General features: G+C 44.3%; 1 protein-coding gene across 1 annotated transcript; it reads left to right on the top strand.

Annotated features, from left to right (window-relative positions):
- Positions 1–4995: 4995 nt before the first annotated feature.
- LOC310754544 (ras-like protein family member 11A-like) lies at positions 4996–21055 on the top strand. The gene is made up of 4 exons (XM_083596597.1): positions 4996–5429; positions 10608–10664; positions 15197–15279; positions 18176–21055. Exons 1-4 carry the CDS (start codon positions 5285–5287, stop codon positions 18641–18643), a joined length of 753 nt encoding a protein of 250 aa, XP_083452723.1. The 5' UTR covers positions 4996–5284; the 3' UTR covers positions 18644–21055.
- Positions 21056–26187: the final 5132 nt, after the last annotated feature.

The following is a 26187-nucleotide window of genomic DNA, read 5'->3' as shown; positions in this document are numbered from 1 at the left end:
AGATTCAGATTAAGCTCTGCCTCTCCTCACAGATTCTCCCCTTTCTCAGTCAGCTTCCCCTTCTCTCTGCCTCCTATTCCTTTCCTCCATGTCAGTGCCAGCTGCAAAATCAGCAAGAAGGAACTATCTCCAACCACTACAAGGCCACCAGTATCTCAGGGATATGCAACAGCAAGGTGAAGTGGGAGTATCTGCAAATCCTGTTATGTTCTGGTCCACCAGAACATAACAGGGGTGATGACGACAAAGTGTTTCTCCCCTTCATCCTGCCACCACCTCGGCCAAGAGAAGAAAGCCTCAGGGATGGGAGTGGGGAATGAACAGGAATGAGCATAGATGGAGCAAGCTATGAGGGGACAGGGAGTGGGGTTGTGGAAACTGCGAGGGGATAGGAGAAAGGGCTGTGTGAACTCCACAGATGGATGCAGTAATGCTTCTGAATACCAGCTGCAAGAAACCACGGGAGGGGAGAGTGCTCTTGTGCCCTGCTTAGGGTATATGGTTGGCCACTGTGAGAACAGGATTCTGGACCAGATGGACCAATGGCCTGATCCAGCAGGCTCTTATATTCTTATCTAGGAGGGAGGGGAGGGTTTCGGGAGTAAGCTGTAAGGGAAGGGCTTTGGGGCAAGGTGTACAGGGAAGGGGTTAGCAAGGGTTATGGAGCTTGGGGGGTGTGGCAGGAAGGCAGGGTTGGTGAGCAATGTGAGCAGAGGTGGCAGGCCCTACTGATTTTTTATCAGACACAGCACTAGATATCCCCCACTTTCTCTTTGACGCCTAATCCTAGCCACGTTGATATGGAAGATCAACTTAGATGGCTTCAAAATGGAGGATATGATGATCAATGGCTACTAGCCACAATGGGTATGGTGTACCTCCACTTTTGGAGTCAATATACCTCCGACTACCAGTTGCTGGGGAATCACAGGTGCGTAGTGTGATGTTATGCTCTGGTCCTGCTTGAGTGTTTCCCATGGGCACCTGGTTGGCCACTATGAGAACAGGTTGCTGGACTAGATGGGACATGGACATGATCCAACTGGGGGCTGCTCATGTTCTTCAGAGAGTCTCATTGATAGCAGTGGGTCGGGGTTCCTAACAGAATTGCAGCCTTTCTTTAAATATCTGCATTGGTGGAAGGGGGTGGCAGCTGTGGGAGAAGTTTTTCTAGTTGTGTTTGCAGAGCATTTCATCATCATTAGAGTCTGTGTTGCTTTTGGCTGTGGATTTAAAAATGTGTTTTTAGTTATATTTTGCTTGGCACCCAGGCAGCCTCAAGCAACAATAGAACTCCAAAAATAACATTTTATACTGCTTTACACTTGAGGCTCTCAGTGTATTTTTAACAATTGCAATTAAATTGCACTGGAACAAGACTATTGTATTTGCAGAACAGAGCTGCACAGAGGCACAAGCAGGAGAACAGAGAGGCTAAAGGGATTTCTGTTAATCATGTCAGCAAGAACTAGGAGCGGAAATGTTAATCTCTCAGGCCTATCCACACTTACCTTTCCTCTGCTCTTTCTAGGCACGGTCCACATTTAAAAGCTCCATGTCCGAGTGCTTTTGTTTTTGTATTGTTTTGTTTACCCCACAGCTTTCCCCACAAAAAGCTGCTCTTAAAAGCTCAATTGGAGCAAACAGCAGTCCACGGAAAACCCAAATTGCTGTTTGGTTTCACTTCAGTTTAAAGTGTATATTTCCACAGATAAAGTTGGAGAGGAACCCACATTTGAGCACAGAGGATTAAAGTGTGGTAAGAGTGAGGCAAGAGGTAAATGTGGATAAGTTCATCTTCGTATTCCAGCCACAGGCAATCTGCTTTTCTACTCATTAACACTTGGAACACCCTTCAGTTCTATATTGTAGCCCTATCTGGGCATTATAACTCTGCTTAAATAATGTGTGTCAGGGAAATGGGGGCAGAAACCACCCCCACCATTCATGCATGTGTGTCCTGCCCACTGAGCAAATACATTTGAAGGTGGGGGATATAAGACTGGAATTAAATGGAAATTGGAGTTGGTACCACAAGCGAGCATAGTTGGGCATCTGTGGATGGTTGCTCCTCAGCAGGGGGCCCACTAACAATAAGTCCCTTGACCTGCTGCAGTGAAGCAGGTCACTTCTGTGGAAATTTTATTAGATGCACGCAAAATGACCACAGTGGCAATAATTCATGATATCGCAATCGTTTTAGCATTGCTGAATAAAAGTGGCACCATATATTTAAGCCAGCCTACTCCAGCCTGATGCCTTCTAGTTTATGCTGTTGGACTCTAACTCCCATCAGCCCTAGCCAGCATGCAACAATCGGAGGTGATAGGAGTTGCAATCCAACAGCATTGGAATGGTATTGGGTTGAGGAAAGTTCATCTAAGCTCTAACTGAATTGTGAGACTGTGATATTTCCATTTTATTGCCATTTAACTCTACTGTCTACATCCCCCCTAACCCTACATTCATGTGTGCATAATATATCAGAAAACTGCAGATCATAGCGCAACACGAGTTTTAGTCCACAGCCATCATAAAATGTGCTAGTTCTTAATGTGCCACAAGACTCTTCGTTGTGTTTTTGAGTTTTCTGCAAGCACAGAGGCTACCAGTCTCACAAGTTTAATAACCTTTGGTTAAATAACCTTTGAACCTTCAATTTTCCAAAAAGACTTTTAAGGGAATATTTTTATCCCAATGTGTTGCTACTGGAAATTGTTTAACGTGTGATTTTATTGTAAAATCACTTCAGGGTGTTTTATGAGAAGCAATTCATAATTGAATTGAATTGAAATCTAGTGCTAATACTAATGACTAAAAAACTCCCTTCCATCAGGGTATTTCCTATGTTCTTTCAAACATTCCAAACTTGTTACTTGTTTACAATCCTACCACTTAATCAGGGAATGTTCTTTTTTTGGTTTTCACTCTGTGGCTGAAGCCTTAGACAATTCGATTCGATTTGATTTACTTTGTATATAATAATATTTATGTATCACTTGCCATTAGCAACATAATCTCAAAGCAGTTTACAGATATGAGAATTAAAATACATAAAAACAAGTCCAATTTATAAACAAACAAACAAAACCCCTGAATATCACAGATATCAAAAATTATATGGGGCAATGGGATCAGTACTGATACTTTATCCCTCCTGGGCCAGCAGCTGTGTAACTGAAGCTGCACTCTGCACTTGGGGTGTGTATGTGTGAAGGCTCATGAACCAAGCACTCACTAGCTCTTCTCAAAAGAGGCTGCTTGCAGACCTTTTTGCTACGGGTGCAACTCCCACTATACTTTCCTACTCCCCAGGGATAGTCAATGTAGTGCATTCCCCCCAAATATTGTTTGATTCCAACTCCTATCAGTCCTAGCCAGCATGCCCAATGGTCAGGGATGATAGGAGATGCAGCCAAACAACATCTAGAGGGCACCTCATTGCCTACCCCTGCTCTAGCCTCTGGGTTGGTAACTGGGGAAGCAAAATTGTACCCAACTGAGTCTTAACTGAGAGTAGATATAAGAAAATTAAGTCAGTCGTGTTCATTAATTTCAGTGGCTTGACTCTGGGTATGACTAACACTCAATACAGCTAAGCACAGGAGAGAATCTCAGTTCACATTTAAACCGAACCTGTCTAATTCACACTTGCTGAAACAAAATACAAACCCATGTGCAGCTGTCCTTCAATAACGCACACTGTATTTTGAAATGCAATGCTCCAGCCCAGTAATGTGTAGAACAACACATGTATTAGGTCAGAGAATATATAGAAATACATGCATCGTTCAAAATAACATATAAAAAATGTAGCATGTTAGACAAAATAGCTTTGCAAAAATGTGTATATTTTTTATTGATTTACTGATTTATTTGCAGTGCCAGCCTGGTTTACAAAACAGAGAAAATAATAAAATCATTGCTGAAAAATTGTTTACAACCATAACTTAAAAGATACAGAAAGCTAATACCACAATAGAACAGACTAAAATAAATTATACAAACCTTCTAACCATCTGTACAGGCTTGTCTAAATAAGAATGACTTCAGCAGGCATGGAAAAGAATATAATAACAGTGACTGCCTGCTATCCATAGGCAGGGAGTCACAAAGTGCCGTTGCTGCCACAGTAAAAAATTGAGTTTTAAAAATGCTGTGCAGGTATTATGTGGCACCTGTAGTAGTGCCAATTCTGCAGATTGAAGCAGTCAAGTGGGCACATATGGGGTAAGGCGATCTCATAGTAAACTGGTCCCAAGTTGTTACACTTTTTCTCTACTAATAGTAACACCTTGAACTTGGCCTGGTGGCAGATTGGCAAGCATCGCAGGTCTCTGAACACAGCTGTTACATACTGACAAGGTCTCACTCCTGTCAGAAATCGCGCTGCGACAAAACTGCATATGAAATTGTATATCTTTTTGGAGAAAATTGTACTAAAAAGCTGGTGAATTTTCATGAGGGGGTTTTGTATTTATTTTTTAAATTGCAAAATGATGTGTAAATGTGCAAAACTGAACTCAAGATTGGGAAAAATAAGAAATTTAAAATGACAAATTCACCCATCCCTTGCTACCTACAGTCCCTTAAGGGGACCAGACCTACCTCAGAGTCCACTCATGGCCAATATCTATTTCCAATTACTAATCGTGCTGATGAACCCATTAAAATTTGTAGCCTCAGTGGGTGCCTCCATCCAACTTGGAAGCATTGTTCCAGAGCTCCCTCCCTCAGTGTTTGTGGTTTTGCTTATTTAACAAAAGTTTCTGCAGCACAAAACGAAGCCCCTCAGAACCCAGTGGCAAGACATCAAAGTGAATTTTATTTTCTTCTCCCTATCCCCACCCCACCCAAAATGTTATTCCTGATATAATCTCCTCCTGCTTAGTTCCAAGTTTAAACCAGTAAAATGGTCAGCGAAGAAAAAGAATGAGTGAAAATGGCAGAAAATGAGTGCAGTTTACTGTGAGGCCCGGACTTTATGTCCCAAGTAATGGAATGTCATGTTTTGACTTCTGATTGGCTGAGGAATGCAGGAGTCAGTTTTCACTGGGGATGATCAAAACGTTCCCCTCTGCCTGTCGGAGCACAATCTTTTGCGGGGAGAGGGGACTGGCGGCTGCTCTATTTTTCTTCCTCCAAAATGCTGCTTCAATGAAACTGCCGGGAGATTCCATTGTCAGGGTGGCACAAGAGAAGAGAGAGGCAAGGGGGAATTGTGCTTTTTGCTCCGTTCTCTTCCTACCCCATCAGCAGAGCTCATCAGGTCTCCTCCACTGGCATGCCCTTCCTACCTAGGAATACTATGTCACATTACTCCACAAATTTCCTATTACTTCCCATCCCTGAACATCCTGTCCAGGACTGCGCAGCCAACAAAGTCATCAAGCTCGTTGTGTTGGGTGGCAGCGGCGTTGGCAAAACGGGTAAGTCTTCAGAAGTTGCTGCGGAGGCAGCCTGGTCTTTTCTTTCTCCCCCCCCTCCTCCTCCCCCTCCCTCCCTCCCTCTCCTCTCTCCACATCTGCCATCTGATTTTATGTTAATATTTGATGGAAATAATGATCCGAGCCCATGTTTATCTTGCAAAATGTAAAGGTTAACCAGATCAGATTCCCACCCCCACCCCCATGCCGCTATGAAATATAATGCCTGGAGATTTTCAAGCAGATGAACTGAGGGAGGGGGGAAGGTCAAGGTTCGTTGGCACTGCCCTACACTAGCAAATTTTGTATTATGTTGCATGGGGTTTCACCGGAAGCTTATCAAGGTTTCATCAATGAGAGGATCCACCATGGTAGAGAAACTTTCTTGAAAGAGGGCTGGGCTACTGCTGCCAGGCTTTCCCTGCAGCATGGAGTTTGGGGTGTTCTAGATTATCTGTCAGTTCACATGGTGAGCCTAGGGTAGGCTGCGAGGGTCCTTGGGCAAGACCTCTTCCAGGGGCCCCTCTCCTTCATGACACCATTCCTTCGCTGTAGCAGTGTTAGAGGGCCCCCTTCCTGCAGAGTGCAGATGCCCAACTGTGCTGACTTGTGATACCAGCCCCAAGTGAGATGCAGCTGGTCTGGCTCCTCCAGTGTTTTGCATGAAATGAATGTATGGAAGAGGGAGAGGAAGCTGTCTTATACCGGGTCAGACTAGTTGCCCATCTAGCCCAGTACTGTCAGCAGCTCTCAAGGGTATCACCTGGTGGAAGGTTTTCTCCATCACCTGCTTTAAAGAGGAGATGCCAGGACTTGAACCTGGGACCCTTTAGCATGTGCTCTACTGTTGCACTGCATTCCTAGTTGAATATATGGCCCCCTTGCTCAGAGTGAGAATTAGTGATCTTTTGCTCCACAAGTAAAGGCACTTACCCACCACTGGGGATGGGCAGAAATTAGATTCACTTCACATTTAAAGGTGAACCTACCTAATTTGCGCTTTCTGGAACAAGAGACCTTAAACACAGCCACCCTTCAAAATTCGCTCTTCTCTAAATTTTACAGTGCGGTTCTCCATTCAAGCAGTGGGTACAAAAATGCATATAGTTGGGTAAAGCATGCATAAAAATGCATTTATTAGTAAAAAAAAAATCATACAAAAATATATTAAGGGAAATTTATTGGGGAAATGTGTAATAGATACAAGTGTGTCTATTAGGAGAGATCCACATTAAAAAGCAACAAACAAACAAACAAATGTGACTTAAAACCAGAACATGGTGTGGAACTGTAAGAATGGGAAAAATGAGAAAATCTGAAATGGACTTACCTGACCATCCCTACCTACCACCAATAAGCCACCCACCCTTGAATAGGCCCTGAAATGCTCTGCAATACGCTGGGATTTCTGTACAGAGGAGTGAAAGCAGGAAAAGCCCCCCCACTCCACCCCGCTGCTCCCATGAATTTGGAATGCTATCTGATTGGCTATCTGAAAGCAGAACTGGGTGCCAAGTGCCTCAGTTATTAAACTGTGCTTTGGACCCTGCCCCGCAAAACAGGAAAGAGAGTGCAGGATGGACACCCTCCAGAGGGTCATGAGCCGGGCATTGGGGAATGACGTTCTGTTGGTGGAAGACAAGGAGCTATTGGGAATCTGCTCTCAAATCCAACAGGAGATGCATGAAACACTTTTCAGAGAGTGGGTTGCCAGGGAAGACAGTAGGGGAGGCATGAAAAGAGCAAACAAAAATTATTATGGCTGGAGCAATTCTGCAGGGCTCTTATGTCCTTATGGTATAGCAGTCATATTACAATGATATTTCATATCCACGGATTCTCCCATGTGGTGGAGGGATGCTCTTCAGATCTGCCACAGGACCCTTACTCATTGCAGACAATTCAGGGAGACACCCTAGGTTGTTGCTGCACAAGTCATTGGGCCTCATCTTCTGCCTGAAAACCACTGAAGATGGAATTACACTTTACCCTAGCGAAGGTGAGCTCCCAAACCTACATTGACCATGACATTGCCAACTTGGTGCCCTTCAGAAGTTTTGGGCTGCAACTCCCATTCACCCTACGGAGCATGCCTGTTGTTTGCAAAATTCCGCCTTCACCAGCCTGGTTCCTTCTTGAGGTTTGTTTTCCAATTCTGGCTGATATGGAGTTGGTGTACAAAACAAAAGACAGTGTTAGGGAGCGCTGTGTTTGGGTGGCAGCATTGAGTAGTTTCACCTTTAGCTAGCTCATTGCATCAAAAAAGGTTGCATAAAAACGGTGGGTATCTGCTGCTGCTTTTCCGTCCTGCGGTAAGCAATAGATGTGAAGTGTGTGTGCATGTCACATGGTTCATTTCCTCATAATAATAAGTTGGGTTGAAAGGCGCTATGGGAATTCCACTTAACATAAGGGAGACAGTGGTGGAAAACTTAGTGTCCCAGACTCCCAAATGCAGGAACGTGAGAAAGCCATGAAAAAGACGATAAATGTGAATGTGAAAACAAATAGATGGGAGTTTTATAGCAGACATATAGCCTTAAAAGCAGCTAGCAGAATGATGTCCTTGGCTGCCAGCCTGTTTACATGTCTATGAAAGTAACTCCCGTTGAACTTATGAGTGGGTTTGCATTACAATGCATATGGGTTAGTTTTGTAAGAATGTGCTCTGTTTTGAATACAGTTAAGCTTAAATCTGAAAGTTCACGCTGTGATTGCTGCTTCCTTTGTAGTTTAATTATGTGACTTTTCGTCTGGGTTAATATATCCATTTCCATGCTACACTCTGTAAATACACTTAGGGACTTAGGCTGTCTCTCTAGAAGAACTTCACGGGGGAGAGGGGGGAATCAGAAAGAGGGACTAATACTACATGAACAATTCCCCTCAGTCGTGAATGGCTTAATCTGCTGCATACCTGTAATGCAGTCACCAGGCCAAGCCAAATTGTTAGCCACAAATAATTTATTACATTTGCTACATGGAAATTGTACTAATGGGGGCAGGAGATGATGGCCTAAGAGTCATTTTTCTGTGACAATATATGGAACCCTGAAGAGTTGGGGTATTACTTTTCAAGTTTCTAGCTCTCATGATATTGGCAGCATCTTAGAAAATGTGTTTGCAGCAAGTGATAAGAAAACCATAGACAAATACTGCGATTTTTAAAGAGTCATGTCAAATATTTTTGAAGGCCACTTCACACATTAAGCATTTTTAGGGGTTACCCTTGAAAGCATAATTGTTATCCTGAGTGAGACCATCAAGCTCAATATCACCTACACTGGCTGGCAGTGATTCTCCAAGGTTTCAGAAAGTCTCTGGGGCCTCTCACAGCAGTTCCTGAATATAGGCAGTGACCATTTTGTGTACGTTCGATTGATGCATGGCTGCCAACACGTGGGTTGCTTTGGGCTTCAGGGGCAGGGCAGGGCAACCGCTTATATGCAACCGCTGATGCGCTTAATGACCTGGAAGTCACCCTCTACACAAACAGAGAGTTGCCTGCATGCTCTTTCTGGGACCTTTTGCATGCAAAACATGTGCTCTACTGTTAAACTATGGCCTTCCCGACAAAGGAAGCTTTTCTTATACTAGGTCAGAATATTGGCTTATCTAGCTCAGTACTGTCTAAATTGCCTCTAAGGTTTCAGGCAGGCGTCTTTCCTACCTGGAGATGCTAGAGTTTGAACCTTTTGCATGGGAAGCAGAACTACATCTCTTCCCTGAACATGACCAAGACATTCGCAAATGCAAATGTTACTCAAAAACACACATAGGTGTGTCTGAGTAGTATTCCCATTTGATTGCAAACCTGTTGGGAAACCAAGGTTTGCTGCTGTGTAATGCATGAAATGGCCCTGGGAGACCCAATGCAGTTTTGTTTTGGGGCAGACACTTTGAGAATGAGACTATTAAATTATTTATTAGTAGTATTATTTATTAAATTTGTATACCACCCTATACTGGTAGATCTCAGAGCAGTTCACAACATAAAATCACAATATAAAAAACACAATATTAAGTAATAAAAACCAAAAAAACAACCCAATAATCCCACCACCACCACAGCATCGGATGTCAATCAGCCAAAGCCCTGGATGAAGAGGAATGCTTTTTTGCCTGGCACCTAAAAGTGTGTATTGAAACCACAGCTGAACCTCCCTGGGGAGAGCCTTCTACAAATGAGGAGCCACTACTGAAAAGGCCCATTCTCATGTTGCCATTCTCCAGACCTCTTGTGAAGGTGGCACATGAAGAAGAGACTCAGAGGGCCTTCTTGGTGGTGGCACGCACCCTGTGTAACGCCCTCCCACCAGATGTCAAGGAAATAAACAACTTTCTGACTTTTAGAAAGGCAGCCCTGTTTAGGGAAGCTGTTAATGTTTGAAGTTTTGTTCTGTTTAATATTCCTGTGTGAGCCGCCCAGAGTGGCTGGGGAAACCCAGCCAGATGGGCGGGGTATAAATTTATTATTATTATTATTATTATTATTATTATTATTATTATTATTATTATTGCCTTTTTCTTTAAAAAAACGTTTAGGGGTACTCTCAATTTGACTCAAGAAAACCACCATTTTATAGTTCACATTGGAAAAAATAAATACAGTAAATGTACAAAAGTACAAAGATTCACAAAATGTTTAGGGGTATGCGTACCCTTGCGTAGCCCCAGGGGAAGAAAGCACTGATGATGATGTTTGCAGGCAGTCCTTGAGGTACTGAGCCATTTAAGGCTTTATAGGTCAAAACCAGTACTTTGAATTGGGCCCAGAAATTAATTGGTAGCTGGTGGAATTGGATTAGGATCAGTGTAATATTTTCAAACCATCTTGCCCAGGTGAGCAATCTGGCTGCTGAATTTTGCTCTAGCTTCAGAGGCAGCCCTACGTATAACACATTGCAGTAATCTTAATAAATAAATAAATACAAATGTGATGCCTGCTGTGGTCACAAAACTTTGGTGCATACTGAGGAGTGGTTCTTGACTGCATTGCACATGTCTGGAGCAATGGTCTTTCGTTGCTAAACATGTTCCCATCTAGCACTATTGTCAATGAAATGTGTGTAGCACATGGAATGAAAGCAGGTGTTTAATTACCACTCTGAGCCTGCGGCTGCAGTTTCTGACATTTTCTAACTCTGACTAAAAAGCGGCATTTTTTCCCTTGTTTTGCAGCCCTAATTGTGCGCTTCCTCACCAAGAGATTTATTGGAGACTATGAGGCCAATACCGGTACGTCTAACCTTCTAACGCTACATCATTAAAACTAATGTATCTGTGTCTAACTGTCCTGGGGACAGAACGAAGGGTCATGTGGTCAAAATATACAGGTCGAGTCAGGTGAATAGATTGCTATTCCTCTTATGGTTGGAAAATAAAGATTTTAATTTGCCATGTGGCTTAGTTGTTGTTGTTGTTTGCATAGGTCACCCAGCCAAAGGATTTGGGGCTGCTCCGATTTTTAATACCTGGCTCCTTCGGTCCCTCACTCGATGGGTTGAATAGGCTAATTGCTGGGTTCATGTTCTTATGTTTCTAAACCAGCCTCCCCCAACCTGGTACCCTTGAGATCCTGCAAACTACAGCTTCCATCAATCTCAGCCAGCATGGCAAACAGTCAACGATGATGGGATTTTTGCACCAGGTTGGGGAAGACTGTTCCAGAGCCAGCCTTCTTTTCTTTTAGTGCTGTGGATCACTGGCAAAAGAAAATGCTAAAACGCTGTCTAAAATGTGCATATTTTCAGTGAACTGCCCCTGGCTATGAAAACAATAAATCAAAGCCCAATTATTTACAGCCCCGCTCCTTTTCTTAAGCTAATACTCTATTCACTTTAACAGAATAGGATCAGAGGAATGAGTCTGGCTGACACACTTCCTATAAAGAAAAAGGATCAAAAGATCGTTGCTTCCATCGACGGACAGAGGGCCAAGCACTATCCAGTTCTCCATTTCCAACAAGCAGTGGAAATGAACACTGTGTTTAAAAAAGCACCAACCTGAAATATAGACTTTATTTCTGTTTTTAGCGCTGTTCAAAAAGGGCAAGACTGAAATAGATGTAAGTGGGTTTGTCAGTTGACCAGCAAAATGGCAGCTTAGCCTGTCCTTGTACATTTAATAACAACAAGGTGACTCTGCCAACTGTCCCCCCCCCAGCTTTTTTTAAAAAAGCATTTGATATGTTATGAGATAGGGGGCAACACTAGATCCCCTTAAATGTGTTATAATTTAGTAAAAGTGAGAATTAATCAAGGTTTGATCAAACTTTGCCTATCACAGAAACTCCCTGGGTTTAGTTATGCCCATGAGCCAAGGCAGCTCAGCAGAGCTAGCTGGATGGGCTATTGGCAGGGGACAAAGGCCAGTGATGACCCAGCAAGGAAACAAAGACTAAACAGGAGCCAGTAAAAACTGCACAGAATCCAGTAAAAATAATTGGCTGCTGAAGGAAGGAGGGCCCATGACAAAATCAAAAGTTTTAAGTAACTTTTCTGGACATGGCAAATTCCACAGCTGAAGTCTGTTGCAGCAAAAGGAGGCTTGTGGTATCCAAGAGATTGACAGGCATCTCCCAACTGAGGATTAACTCTTTATGGATCTGATGAGGTGGTCCCTAGTCCATGAAAGCTGCTTACATTTAAGGTGCCACAAGACACTTTGGCTGCAGTCCTATGACACCTTTCCTGGACACCACATATTCCCCCTACCCAAAATGCAGTGGGTGGGTTCTAAATCAACCTATGTAGGTTTGCAGCCTTTTGTTGTTTAGGTCCCACAAGACTCTTGGAGTGATCAAATGTCAATTCTCCCTCCTGACTGATAAATGAAAAACTGGAAACTTCGCCCCTCTAGCTCTGTCCCTTTCATCTGATTAAAATGCACTGCTGGGCTTTTCATTCCTCATCTTTGCTCTTAAGGCTGTCAATGGGCTGATCTTTTGCTCATGTACTTGATTTGTTGGTGCTTCTTTCTGTTTCTGTGTAACCATGCACAGGATTTGTGCTTCAAATCTCTGTTTCCAAGATTTGGCTGCTAGAGAAGCATTGCTGGGAGCTGCATGCTTTTTCCATTAAGCAACCATCCCTTCAGCAATCCTTCAAGCAGAAGCAAATATGTTATAGATCGGAAACAGGTGGTCATATATAACTGAGGCCATGGAGAAATACTTCTTCTCCCATTGCTGGAGGGTAGGGCCAAATATGATTAGTGTCTGGAAGTACCCAGACATCTCCTTTTGATGTGTTATGGAAGTGGAATAATATGCTGTCTGGACTTTGTTTCATAGGCTACTTATAAAATGGTGTCAGCTCCAAGCCAGGTACATTTCTCCTGCCTGTGTATTCACTCTTCCAGTCAGGCCTGGTGCCAGCACTCAGCATGGTGGGGCAAGTGCCGCAGCCACGGGGCTCCCAGAAGAGCTGCCACATTAGAGCAAATGGGACACTGCATCACCACCTCCAGGACTTAATTTCTCCAAACCCATCTGCCTGCTTTCTTACTTAAAACGGGTTCAGGGGGAGGCTCTGGTCTGGTGATGCAGTAAAACAGTGCCTGGAGTGTACCATTTCAATCTGCAAGTACAAATCTGTGTGACTGAATGCTTCCTCCCATTGAGAAGATGAGTGATCATGACGGCTATGTACCACCACCAATATCAGAGTCAACACTATGATCACTACCAAAAAATAATTTATTCATTCTATTATTATTATTATTATTATTATTATTATTATTATTATTATTAAATTAATTTATCCCCCAGCCCTTCAACCAAGTTGCTCAAGATCCTGCACATGGTTCTTCCCATTTACAACAGGTATAGGGGATATCTGTGGTTCTCCAGATGTTGATGGACTCCTATCAGCCCTAGCTAGCTTGCTGAAGACCAGGGATGGTGGAAGCTGCAGTGCAGCAACATCTGGAGGGCCCCAGGTTCTCCATACCTCTCTTACAACTAGCTGCATGAGGTAAGGTTAGAGATCCTTGCAATGCTGTTTATGGGTGAGGAAGGATTTGAACCCAGTTCTCTGGAAACATAATCCAAACACTGTTAACCACTACACCACCAGGACCAATCAGTTAGAAGCAGAGCCACCACGCACCTGGCCTGGCAGTGGGGTCACTGCCAGTTACGAAGAGAGGTGTGGGGCAGCAGGGACATTGCCACTGTTTGGCTGCATCGGTGGAACCAGTTTGGTGCTCCCACTTGATGTGCCCATGCTGTGCTAACCTACACACCTTGTTGCTCCTTCCTCTCTTGGGAGGAGGTAACAGCTGTGCTGCTGTGAGGCTGGGTGCATGCCAGAACCCCTTCTCACCAACCTGACCATTCCTGCACTACACTATACTGGGTCTTTTACCTAGATTAGTAGAAGTACTGTACACACATTCTTAGATTTATTTGCATAAACAATGTTCTTTTAATATCAAATCCAGATGTTGGAAACTTGGCCATGGGGAATTTATCTTACTGTAAAATGCCTTGATGAGCTCGAAACAAACGTCTTCCACAGAAGAGAAACACCTCCTTCCATGAACCAAATCCTACAGCCTTATCCAACCTGGTGCCCCTCTAGACATTTTGGATTGCAACTCTCTGCACAACTGTACCAAACCTCTGGAGGGCACCAGGTTGGCAAAGGTCCATAGAAGTTATTCTCACTGGGCTAAGCTTCCCCAGTGCTTTGGTAAGTGCTAAATGACTACCTGGTGGAAACATGAGCTGCAACCTTTTACCAAGTGCGCCAGAAAAAATATCAGATCAGAGTGGAAGCATACTTGGAGATGGAGATAGACATTTTGTGACTGAAGTTTTCATCTCAAGTGAATCCGAAAATGTACTTCCTAAAGCATAACTGTTCCAGATTTTTAACTGGTGGTACTTCTGTGCCTTTAACAGCAGCCTGTCTCCACAGTAGGAAATGTTACACCTGCTCAGGCTGCTGCTGAAAGCAATGGCATTGGGGCACTACAAATATGTATTGGGGTGGGAAACCTGCAGCCCTCCAGCTGTTGGCTGGGCCCAACTCCTATCTGTCTCAGTCACAATGGCCAGTGGTCAGGGATAATGGGAGTTGTAGTCCAACCACACCTGGAGGGCTCCAGGTTAGCTACCCCCTGCATGGGGGTAGGTGGGTGGGTGGGGGTGGGGGTGTTCCAGGACGCATACTTACAACCATGTCAGCTTGTTGTAGTGATAGTGAAGACAAGGCTGCCTTGCAGCCTATCCTTTAGCAAATCTGCATTTTGCATCCATCACCACACTCAGAATAGGGGGGAAATTAAATATGGGGAAGTAATTTTTTCCCCTGACACTTCCCAATATATGCCAAAAGCTGAATTCTGCGTGCGGTGACAGGTTTCACACTGCCACCTTGCAACCCAATGATCAAGCATAGGTTTTTATGTCCCCTGATGCAGTGGTTGACTGTCCCAACCCCTTCCCTTACCAGACCTGTCTTTGCAATCCTTCTTCCCTATTTATATCCATGCATGTGCTCTGAACAACTTGGGGCTCACTCTCACATCTTTTAGTGCAAAAAGAATTTAGCCCAGCTTATGAACTTCTAAATTCCCCCTGTGTACCATGTCCAAAAATGCAGGCACCAGCTCTCTCTGCCAATAAGCATTTGCATAGCATAAGGAGACACTCTTGGAGCATGGCCGCCCCAGGTTTTTGCTTAGTTACCAGTTGGGTTGTGCAGGCTCTGATGGGAAATATTTCATGTATCCATCCGGTTGTCATCTCTCTTTTTTGCCAGGTGCACTGTATTCCAGGAAATTCACCATCGATGGAGAGCAGCTCACTTTGCAAGTTCAGGATACACCCTTCGTTTCACTGGAGGTAAAATGGCTTTTTAATGTTGAGATGTTTAAAAAGAAGTCTTAATGTAGAAGTAGCCAATGTGATGCTCTTCAGATGTTGTTGAACTCCTCCTCCCATCAACCCCAGCCATCGCAGCTAATGGTCAGAGTGCTGGAGTTCAGCAACATTGGTTGGCTTGGTGCCCTTGTTTTAAATTTCCATTATTCTGCCATGACTACCAGTCAGGGTACAGCAGCTATGCCAAGGGTGGGAGCTCAAGTAGACGGCCACCACCCTTCCCTTATGTTCCATTTGGGAAGAAGTGACATTGGAGGGTGCAAGACAAATACCTCAGAGGGAAGGTGAAGAGAGCATCCAGCTTTCCTCTGTCTCGCAATGAGCCCAACGTAGCATGCTTTTCTCTTTTGAGTCTCTCTGATACACACACGTGATGTGAAGCCAAATGGCCTAGGCATGGGGGGATGAAGTTCCCTTTAAGTCACAACACACACAATAACCCCCACAGGCAATTTTAAGGAGTTATGAAGGGCAAAAGGACAAGGAGGGGAGGTACAATGGTGCCTTAAGGAAATAAACAAAATATACTAGAAAGCTAACTAGGTCTAGGAGTTATAGTGTGTAATTAGACAAACTAGAGTAATCCACATTGCCTAGAGCAGGTGTGGGAAACTGTTGGCCCTCCATATGTTGCTTAATTACAGCTCCCATAATCCCCAACCACTGACTATGCTTGTTGAGGCTGAATAGAATTGTAGTTCACTAGTTCAGCAACATTTGGGAGACCAAAGTTTCTGCACTCCTGGCTTAGAGCAAGGATGGGAAAACTATTGTCCTCCACATGTTGTTGGACTGCAACTTCCATCAGCCCTAGCATGACTGATGCTCAGGAATGATGGGAATTGTAGTCCAACAACATCTGGAGAGGCACAGGGTCCCCCATCCCTGATATAGAGAGGCAACAGAATTGTGGCTGGTAACTGAGGAACAGGAGACAACCTTCTGTCACCAGCTGGCTGTAGAAAGATCAGACTTGGGTTGGATACAGTACTTCTGAAGGTGGAAAGAAAGAAGCATTGCTACTGCTCTTGTAGACACTCAACACACAATGATTTTTGTTCACATTTCAAAAGCCTTCGCAACCTATCTGATCAGAGGTGTGTCTGTGTGGGGTGAGTGTATGCACCAACCTCCCCAGCCTAGTACCCTTCAGACATGGTTGAACAAAACTCCCATCATCTTAGTCATCAGCCATGGTGGTTGAGACTGATGGGAGTTGGAGTCAGAAACATCTGGAGGGTGCCATATTGGGTAAGGCTAGAAAGTCTTAATTTGATCTAGGACTTAATTTGATCCAGGGTTTATCACAGATGGCTCAGAAGCAGGGCCAGTTTTCAGTAGCAGGGATAATAACTACAAAATCACTGGGATTAGTATGATGGGAAAGTGCCTCTGAGGATCCACAGAGTGCATTTTTCTTGGTAATGAAAATTGAGAGCCAAGGATTACGGACTTCTGGGCAAATTTAAGCCTCAGCACTTTTCATCTTTATCAGCTAGAAACAGCGCCTCCCGATCATACTACTTTCAACTCTCTTAAAAATGAGCTTTTAAAGGGGCCAAAACTTTTAAAGTAGGATATTGGTTATGTAATATTACATGCAACCAGATAACTGGGCCATTTTGAGTGCAGACATGACAGGGGAGAGGGATTCTTAAGAACAGTTCCATCACACAATTTAAAAAAAATATATTAGGGAAAGTTGGAGTTTGTCTCCAGCCCAAATGCTAAGTAATTTTGTTCTTCTTTGTACCCAGATTAATAGAGCTTTTATTGGCATGGATGAGGGTGTCATAAGCAGAGCAGTGGTAGTTGTGCTTTCATAATTTCGAGAAGTTCCAGAGAATACTTCAGACAGGGCATCGGTTTTGCCTAATTCATTATTCTTTGAAAGAGAAAGCCAAAAGGAAAGAGATAATGTAGGTTGTTGGCTGATGAAATGCTGTCTGAAAAGTGCATGGTCAGTAACTATTTGTGTCTCTGGTTGAAATAAATGATTAAGAAGACATTTCCTTTAAAGCAAAAAATAGAAAACCCCCGCTGTCCTTTATCTTTCATTAGGCCACATTCCATTTTGATTATTGCACCAATTTCATTCTGGGCTGCTATCAGATATAACAAAAGGGAAATTTCCAGTTGCCTGTGGACATCATTTTGCTCTTTTCTGCTAATCTTTTGAAAATATATAGGTATATATATTCACAGGTGTATGTTTGTTTGAAAAATGATCTCTTAATGAGGATCATTTGCCAGTCAAATATAACAGATTGTCACAGCTCACATCCTTCTCTGTAGGGTGGACAGGGGACAATATACTGGGGGGCAGCGGGGAGTCAGTACAGTGGTACCTCGGGTTAAGTACTTAATTCGTTCCGGAGGTCCGTACCTAACGTGAAGCTGTTCTTAACCTGAAGCACCACTTTAGCTAATGGGGCCTCCTGCTGCTGCCACACCACCACCACACAATTTCTGTTCTCATCCTGAAGCAAAGTATTTAACCCGAGGTAATATTTCTGGGTTGGCGGAGTCTGTAACCTGAAGCGTATGTAATCTGAAGCGTATGTAACTTGAGGTACCACTGTATATTAAAGAAGGCATTGAGTCCAGCAGGTCAGAAATCCCCAAAGGGGAAGATTCCTCCTCCAAATCATTATGGGTGATGATACTGGGCCCTAAGAATAATTTACTACTGGGACAAAGAAACTACACTGGTTGCCAGTTCATTACCAGACTACTTCTCTTGTCGCAGATGGAAGGCTATCGGGGAGGCTGGTTTAGTTTGAGCTTCTGATTTTCCCTGGCACCATTGTTCCTTCCCAACCGGAATCTTCTTTTTTCTTCTTGGTTTTGTTGACAGGACGAGAGTGACACTGTCTGCTGCCAGGAACAAATAAACCGGTCCATCTACTGGGCAGATGGTTTTGTGCTTGTCTATTCCATCACGGACCATAACAGCTACCGCACCATCCGCCCCTTGCACCAGCATATCCGGAAGATCCACCCCAATGCCAACATCCCTCTGCTGATCATGGCCAATAAAGGAGACCTGCTGCGAGCCAGGCAGGTGTCTGTGAAAGAAGGCCTCCAGCTGGCAAACGAGCTGGGCTGCACTAACTACGAGTTGTCTGCGCGGGAGAACTTTGAGGAGGTTCACGATGCCTTTAAGCAGCTTTGCCAAGAGATGAGCAGGATGATTGGGAGCTGCAATGGCGAGAAACGCAGAGGGCTCCATCTTGTTCGGCCCAAGTCCCCCAACATGCAGGATCTGAAAAGGCGGCTGAAGCAGGCCTTGTCTTCCAAGGGGAGAACGGCCACAACACTCTGATGTATCTCAGAGTAGCAAGCCTGGCCTGGGCCTTAAGAGGAGGGATAAGACAATGGGATATTTATATCTATTTATGGCATTCTTTTGCCAGCATTTTTTGTACGAAAGAATCCCTTCATGACAAGGTGATATTGGATGGCAAGCTTTCAGAGCTGCGCCTTTTGTGTCGAAATTGTCACCGAGACTAATGGCATCTTAAAGACAGGTTCTTCATCCATGCAGTGAGCTTAGCTTCCTAACTGACATGACATGCAGCCGTACCAGCCAATCAACCTTGCTCTTTCCCCATGTTTCAGGCAGGCAGTTTATCTTTATTCCATCATTTTTCAGTGCCACATGCATGTTTATTCAATCAAATAACACCTGCCCACATATTAAACAGAGTTGTAAAACTGATGCAGAGGTGGGAGGGGTAGTTGTTCACTGCAGTGGCACAAACCAACACACACCCTTCACCATACTGAAAACCTGCACAACTAGGTTTTTAAGAGCTTACCTTAGAAGAGAAAAGTACCAAAACTTCATCTCACCCCTACTGCACTGGCACATTTGAGAAAAATAGTTCTCGTTTTATCTAGGACGGTAGTAAAGATTGGACTGAATGCCTCGCTTAGCAGTGTGATCAGCATATGATCAGGGGTCAGCAAACTTTTTCAGCAGAGGACCGGTCCACTGTCCCTCAGACCTTGTGGGGGGACGGGCTATATTTTTTTGGGGGGGGTGAACGGATTCCTAGGCCCCACAAATAACCCAGAGATGCATTTTAAATAAAAGGACACATTCTACTCATGTAAAAACACGCTGATTCCAGGACTGTCCGCGGGCTGGATTTAGAAGGCGAATGGGCCAGATCCAGCCCCCGGGCCTTAGGTTGCCTACCCATGAATATGATGAACCAGAACTTGGCAGTGCCCAATAGGCCTATTCCAACTCATAGTTAATGGTGCTTAAGTGCATAACGCCAGTATAAAATAGTTAAGACAATGTGTGCTTAGCTCTGTATTCGATTCTGGGCATTTTGCGTACACTTAATGCCAATTTAAAGGAACATTTGCCTTGTCCCAACTGCAATTGCCACATCATAAAATTGTAGAGACTTCACCATCTACCTGAAGTAGCTACAAAAGGTATATTAAATGGATGGAACTATATGTTTGATTTCCACAGTGATGGTGATCAGGCTGCAAGTATGCACAACCCAGTTTGCTGGCCTAATTCAGCCTTCTCCAACTTGGTGCCCTCTAGTTTTTGGTTACAACTCCCATCAATCCCAGCCAGCATGGTGGCCTTGGCTGATAGGAATATATCTAGAGGGCACAAAATTAAGGGAGGCTAATCCATACTGGGCTCATCACTCTTGTTTTGCCATGCAGAGCTGGGCTGAAATTTTCAGCTGGGGTGAATTTAGAATAAAATGAAGAGCTGTGCTCAGCTTTCTCCCTCTCCCAGAGAAAGAGGGCCAATTTGCTTAACATTCTCTGCCATTCCTGCCATTTGTAGGATACAAAAATGGGCCCCAGATTGCCAACACAGGAGTTCTGTTGTTGCTACCTGTGTTAGCAGCAGCAAAAACCAAAACACTTATAAAAAAGAGTCCTCAATCGTGCCACTGCTAATGATGAGGTCTTACCCCCAGTGCCTCTGAAACTGTTGGGGAATTTTCCACCTCACTTCTAATAATATTTAGAGAAATATCCCACTTACCCTAGTTTTGCCACCTGAAAAGAAGGTGAAGAATTTTGGGAAGCCAGCTTTGCTCAGTACTCAAGTTATCTCACCAGCCCACTACAACCCCAAAGGCTTGTTCCTGGTTTGTTACCACCAACATGCCATGGATGTATATATATATATGTGAAATGAAGGTTTTTTTGTGGGGGGGTTTTTTTGCCTCAACATGCATCACTTTACACTTGTTTATATTGAATTTCACTTGCCATTTTGCAGCCCAGTCACCAGTTTAGAGAGATCCTTCTAAAGCTCTTTGCAATCTCTTTTTGCTTTAACGACCCTGAACAATTTAGTATCATCAGCAAACCTGGCAATCTCACTGCCCACTCCTACCATTAGGTTGTTTATGATGAAGCTAGTTTGCTTTCAGTGGAAGGTATTTTTTTGATACAATATAACTGGGTCAAACTGGACATTATGTGTTTGAATCTTGTTCTTCTGTTTCCTCAAATCCAACTGCTCCTTGCTCAGTGCCTGGGCCCCTAATTCAGTTAAGTTTGTAGAGACCGGGAATCTTATCCTAAACACACTTACTGCATGGAGCCTGCATCAACAAGACTCACAGATTATTCTCCTGGGAAAAGGACAGAAAAAAAGTTTAAAGTTGCTTCATCCCCTCAACTGGACACATGGTCTTGGCGCTATTTTGGCACATGCCCAATAAAGCTCATGTTTTATATCTCTCATCTTTGCAAGTCTCTCAGTCATCCCATCTCCTCAGTAGGGCTGGGCGATATAGCAATATATCATCCAAAACTAGTTTCAAGTCCATATCACAGTATTGGCTTCATAATTTTTGACCTGGCACTACAATATGAATCGTGATGTCTGTGTGTGTGTGTGTGTGCGCGCGCGCGTGTGCTATGCAAAAAAAACACACAATGTGGGGGAAACCATGAAGCCAGCCAAGGCTTCTACATAGCTCCATCCTTATTTCGGACATTGTGATATGTCAGTATATCGCAATGTTTAGCTGCTGATGTATCACAAAGTTGGAAACCATCTCTATCCTTTTCAGACACATTGTGATATATTGCAGTGTTTAGCTGGTGATATATTGTGATGTTGAAAACCAGATATCGCCCAGTCTTACACCTCAGAAGTGTGCCATGAAAAATGATTTTACAATATAAAAGACTCCTGTGAGGCCTCCACAAAAATATCTGGCCACAGAGGAGGCTGCCCACCACATCTCTGCATGCTCTACTGCTCTGGCCCTGCCTTTGTCCATCTCCTGTGCTGATCGATCATCTCTGGATAGCACAGCCAATTCCAATGCTATATAGGTCCCAGCCCTGTCTCCAGGGGTGAAAAAATGTTTGGAGACAAATTCCCATAGGAGTGACTGAGGGAGGACAGAAGATGCCACTGAACCTTTGATTTGACTATATTTCCCTGGTAATGAACTCTAGTCAATCAGGAGTCCTTCAGAAATGACGACTCCATGGCACTATTTCATTTTATTTATACCATTTATTTGCAACTTATCTATAGTAGTCTCTAAGCAGTATACAAAGATACAGCACTTATAGTGCAGGACTATGAGAAGCCTCCCCACCCAATCAGATGCATGCAGTTCAATCTGCCAATCGGATGCATGTAAAATCTGCAAGCTGTGCTGGCTCTTCTCCCAGCTTGCATTACTGTTACCTCACATACGCAATCAGCTGGCTAAAGCAGTAGGCAGTAGCATTTTTTCTGTGGCCAGCCTACCAGCCTTTGAAGGAGCAGCAACAAAATACCAGTGTGAACAGGGACAGCCAGTCATGAAGCACATTCAGAGCTTTTTTTCCAGTTGGAGCACACTGGAACACAGTTCTGGCACCTTTTTCCGGAGCCCCCAAATAATAACTCCTGGTGCTGAGCCCCGGCACGAACCAGTTCCTGAACCAATTCCTGAACTCATCTTCCTCCTCTCCTCTCATACCACCCACCCCCAATCCTGACATGGCCTTGCTTCTCCCCATGGGCAGAGGCTGCTGTGGGCAACGTCAAGGCCTACCCAAAGGACACCAAGACGTCCCTTCTTCCTCCTCCCTCTGGATGCTCTTGCAGAAGGCAGGAAGCCCATGGTGCTGGTGGAAGAAAGCAGGAAGAGAGAGGGGAGGGGAAGGCAGGCCACAGCATGAAGGGATCACTGTGAGGAGAAGGAAGGTAAAAAGAGGTGCTGTGGGGGAGGCCTCCCTGTCGCCCTGGCCCAGGTGCCCAGGGACACTGGGCGCAGCATGTCTGCCAGCCTATGGATGGGAGATGGGAGATGGGAGTGAGGGAACAGTGAGTTGGCTGTTGTAGGGCAACTCCATGGCTGGGTCAGAAGTTTCATGGGAAGCAGCGGAGGGAGGGACAGACATACACATAGCTGTCAACTTTCAGATTTGAAAATAAGGGATCAGCAGCCTCAAAAATAAGGGATCAGCAGCCTCACCTGTCCCGGGGAGCCTCAAAAATAAGGGATCAGCAGCCTCTCCTGTCCTGGGGACAGTCTACAGGATATCTAACAATCCGGGATAGAAGCAGGAAGCAGCAGGAAATGGTGCTGGAATAAGGGAATTTCCCCCCCAAAAAGGGAAGGTTGACAGCTATGGACATACAACACCGACCCTCATCTTTGCCGCAGGGCACGCTTTCCTCTATTCCCCCCCTACCCTCAAATAGTTTTCTCAGTCTGCCTTCAAATGGATGCTCTTCGCAGGCAGAGGCTTATTTGTGGTGGCCATTTCTCCCATGGCTTCCAGGGTCTGCTGTGGCATGCAAACAGGGTGGCTACCCTGGTAATCATAATTTTATCATCATCGTCACCTGCTGGGAGAAAAGAAGAACTGCAGGCACACCAGCAGCCCATTTTGGAAGGTCTTGCAGGGTGAGTAGGAGGCGCAGGAGTGAGCAGGCAATTCCGCCACCCCCTACATTAGACACCTGCCCTCAGGTGCAGTCAAGGATGCTAACTAGTCACCAGTGTCAAAACAAAATCACATTGTCAGTCTCGTGGGTCTCTGTATATGGATTAGGGATGCAGGAAGGGAGACAACCATACTGACCCAGTCTGCCTCAGGCAGCAAAATGTCTTGGGTTAGCTTTATGTTTATTGTCCAAATGTGCAATCAGGGTGGAAATGGGGGTATATATTACTGGCCCCAAAGGCCTTTGTTTGGGGCGGGGGAAGCTGTACAGCAGTGTGGGTGCTATATTCATTGAAAGCCCCTTTACTAGCAGGAGTGGGGAGGGGAACAGGAATTCTGTGGTTGGCAGCAGCAACAGAGGGCAGGTGTGTTGTTAGTGCTGATGGGGCTTTCCTAATTATTTGGGTGTGGGGGAGAATATCTTGCCCCCTCCTCAGTTCTGCCCTCCATGGCATCAGCAGGCCTTCCAGATCTCAGAAGGATTGCTTTGGGGGAGAAGGGAAGGAATTGCCCTGTGTAGGTAGAAGGAGGACTTAAATTTCCATCATATACTTAGCAGACATCTCAAGCTGTCTGGGAGAATGACTTATGAGCCTTTGAGGCTGAGGCTGGGAGTTAGGCAAGGCTAAAAAGATTTTCTGGTGTTATTAGAGTTCACCTATTCTAAACAGGCCTCTTACAACCCTTCAAACTCAGAAATGCCATGCTCCGACACCATTTCAGTTAGCATTGGCAAAACAATCTGAACACTGCCAATAGCCTTAGTCAAGTTAAATTCCATGTGCTATCAGGTAAGCCAGGGTCCAAGGACATCTCCTTATGTGTGTACAAAATCAACTAGCAGATATGTGTGGAGAGAATCGCCATTGTAGCTGGTACTTTGTTTGCAGCGTAGCCTCTCCTATTAAAAAGACTTGTTGTTTTTTAGTTTAGAAAATGGAGTGATTTTAATAATAATGTGTTTTCTATTATGACACAAACAATGAGAAAGTACAACTGTGTTATATGCTATGTATTGCCTTCTCAAAAAGCTACCAAAGGCACCCTGCTAGCCTCAGGGCTGAATGGGGATTCGAAACCTAATCTTCCAGGCCCTTGCCCAATGTTCTAACCATAACATTTGCAATTACAGATGCTCATTTTAACTACTTTTTTTTTTAATGCCCAAATGTATGTTTTCTCTTCTTTTGCTCTTTAGTTCTTTACATGATAGGGTTGGCAGTAGCACTTGTGTGCATTTAACAGCTGTGTATGAGATGGCAGAAAATGGTATGAACTAAAGAGTGCATTTGATGAACTTGAACGGACCTATTTGTTCCTTTTTTAAAATGAACTTTCCAAAACACTGGTGGTTACTAACACAAACCTATTCAGAAGTAAATAAACTCCACCATGTTCCATGGGGTTTATTCATGAGAGCTAGCGTAAGACTAGAGCAGGCACCCCCAAACTCGGCCCTCCAGATGTTTTGAGGCTACAATTCCTATCATCCCTAGCTAACAGGACCAGTGGTCAGGGATGATGGGAATTGTAGTCCCAAAACATCTGGAGGGCTGAGTTTGGGGGTGCCTGCTCTAGTCTTACACTAGCTCTCACGAATAAACCCCAAAAGACTAGAGTATTGTGTTGTACCTAAAAAATGTGAGTTTCCAGTAACTCACTCCCCTTGAGTGTGTGGCTTTAGAAAGGACCGAGAGAGAGAGAGCATCTATCACTTGAGGAGCTTGTCTCATTCCTCTAATGGTAGGGCCAGCCCTGGGACACAAGACCCAACTCCTACTATCAATGGCAGATCTACATTTTTGAGGCCCTGAAGCTTGAACTGTTATGGGGCCCCTACACAACCAGCAACGAGGTCTGGGTAACCATGGTTAACTTCTTCAGTGGGTTTGTTCCATGACAGATCATCACCCAAAAAATTTTTAATAGCTACTACATCTCAGATTTTGATTTAAAATTGCTGTACTGGATTATTTCACACGTCCAAGTCACTGGTGTGTGAATAAAAATTTCCTATGCCTTACAGTTTTCAAGTTAGAGCTCATTTGGTAGAGTGTGAGGCTCTTAATCTCAGGATCATAGGTTCAAACCCCACATGGGTAAAATATGGAGCTTGGACTAGATGATCCTTGTGGTCCCTTCTAACTATTCTATGCGGGAGGAATGAAAATTGGAGGAAATGTTATATGCATGCATGATGCACTTTTCACAGCAAAAAAAATTAAGTAATGTGGACTTAAATAATTTCTGGGGCTCTTCCAGGATTAGAGGCCCTAAAGTAGGGGTGGCCAACTCCCAAGAGACTGTGATCTACTCACAGCATTAAAAACTGGCCATGATCTACCCTCTTTTTGGGGTTCAGGTCAAAGTTCTTGAGCTTTTTTTAGGCAGGAGGAAAGCCCCGATTTTTGAGGATTCAAGCCTAAACTCAAGAGAGAAAGGGGAACAGCCACTCATCAACAGATCGCTGGGGAAACAAACAGCCTCACTGAGTAAACTCCATCTTCCGTTCTCCAGATTGTGCAACAATGGAGGGCAGGGCGAGGGGCCGGATTCTCTTTTACCAACGCTAAGGAAAGGGACCCAGCGATTGACCGCGATCTACCAAAACCTTCCGGGGATCTACCAGTAGATCGCGATAGACCTGCTGAACATCCCTGCCCTAAAGCTTAAGATTCATTCATTTCATAGGCGATCCTCACCTGCCTAATATTTATGTACAGTCTAGTCACCAACAAGTTCCATCCTATGTTGTTGCATATTCTAAGCTTTGGCTACGTAGAAGTTTGAGGACTTCTACAGAAAAGTCTACCTCCCATCATGGGGTTCCTTGGTTATACCGGAATCTCATTGTCTCCTGGAAGCAAGGCATATCCTTGTTATTCAACAATGTTTAATCTTCAGAGAAATGGGACT

The sequence above is a fragment of the Podarcis filfolensis genome (genome assembly GCF_964270895.1).
Source record: "Podarcis filfolensis genome assembly, chromosome: Z".
NCBI lineage: Eukaryota > Metazoa > Chordata > Lepidosauria > Squamata > Lacertidae > Podarcis > Podarcis filfolensis.
Note: the sequence above shows the minus strand (reverse complement) of the source record. Positions and strands in the feature narration are given on the sequence as shown.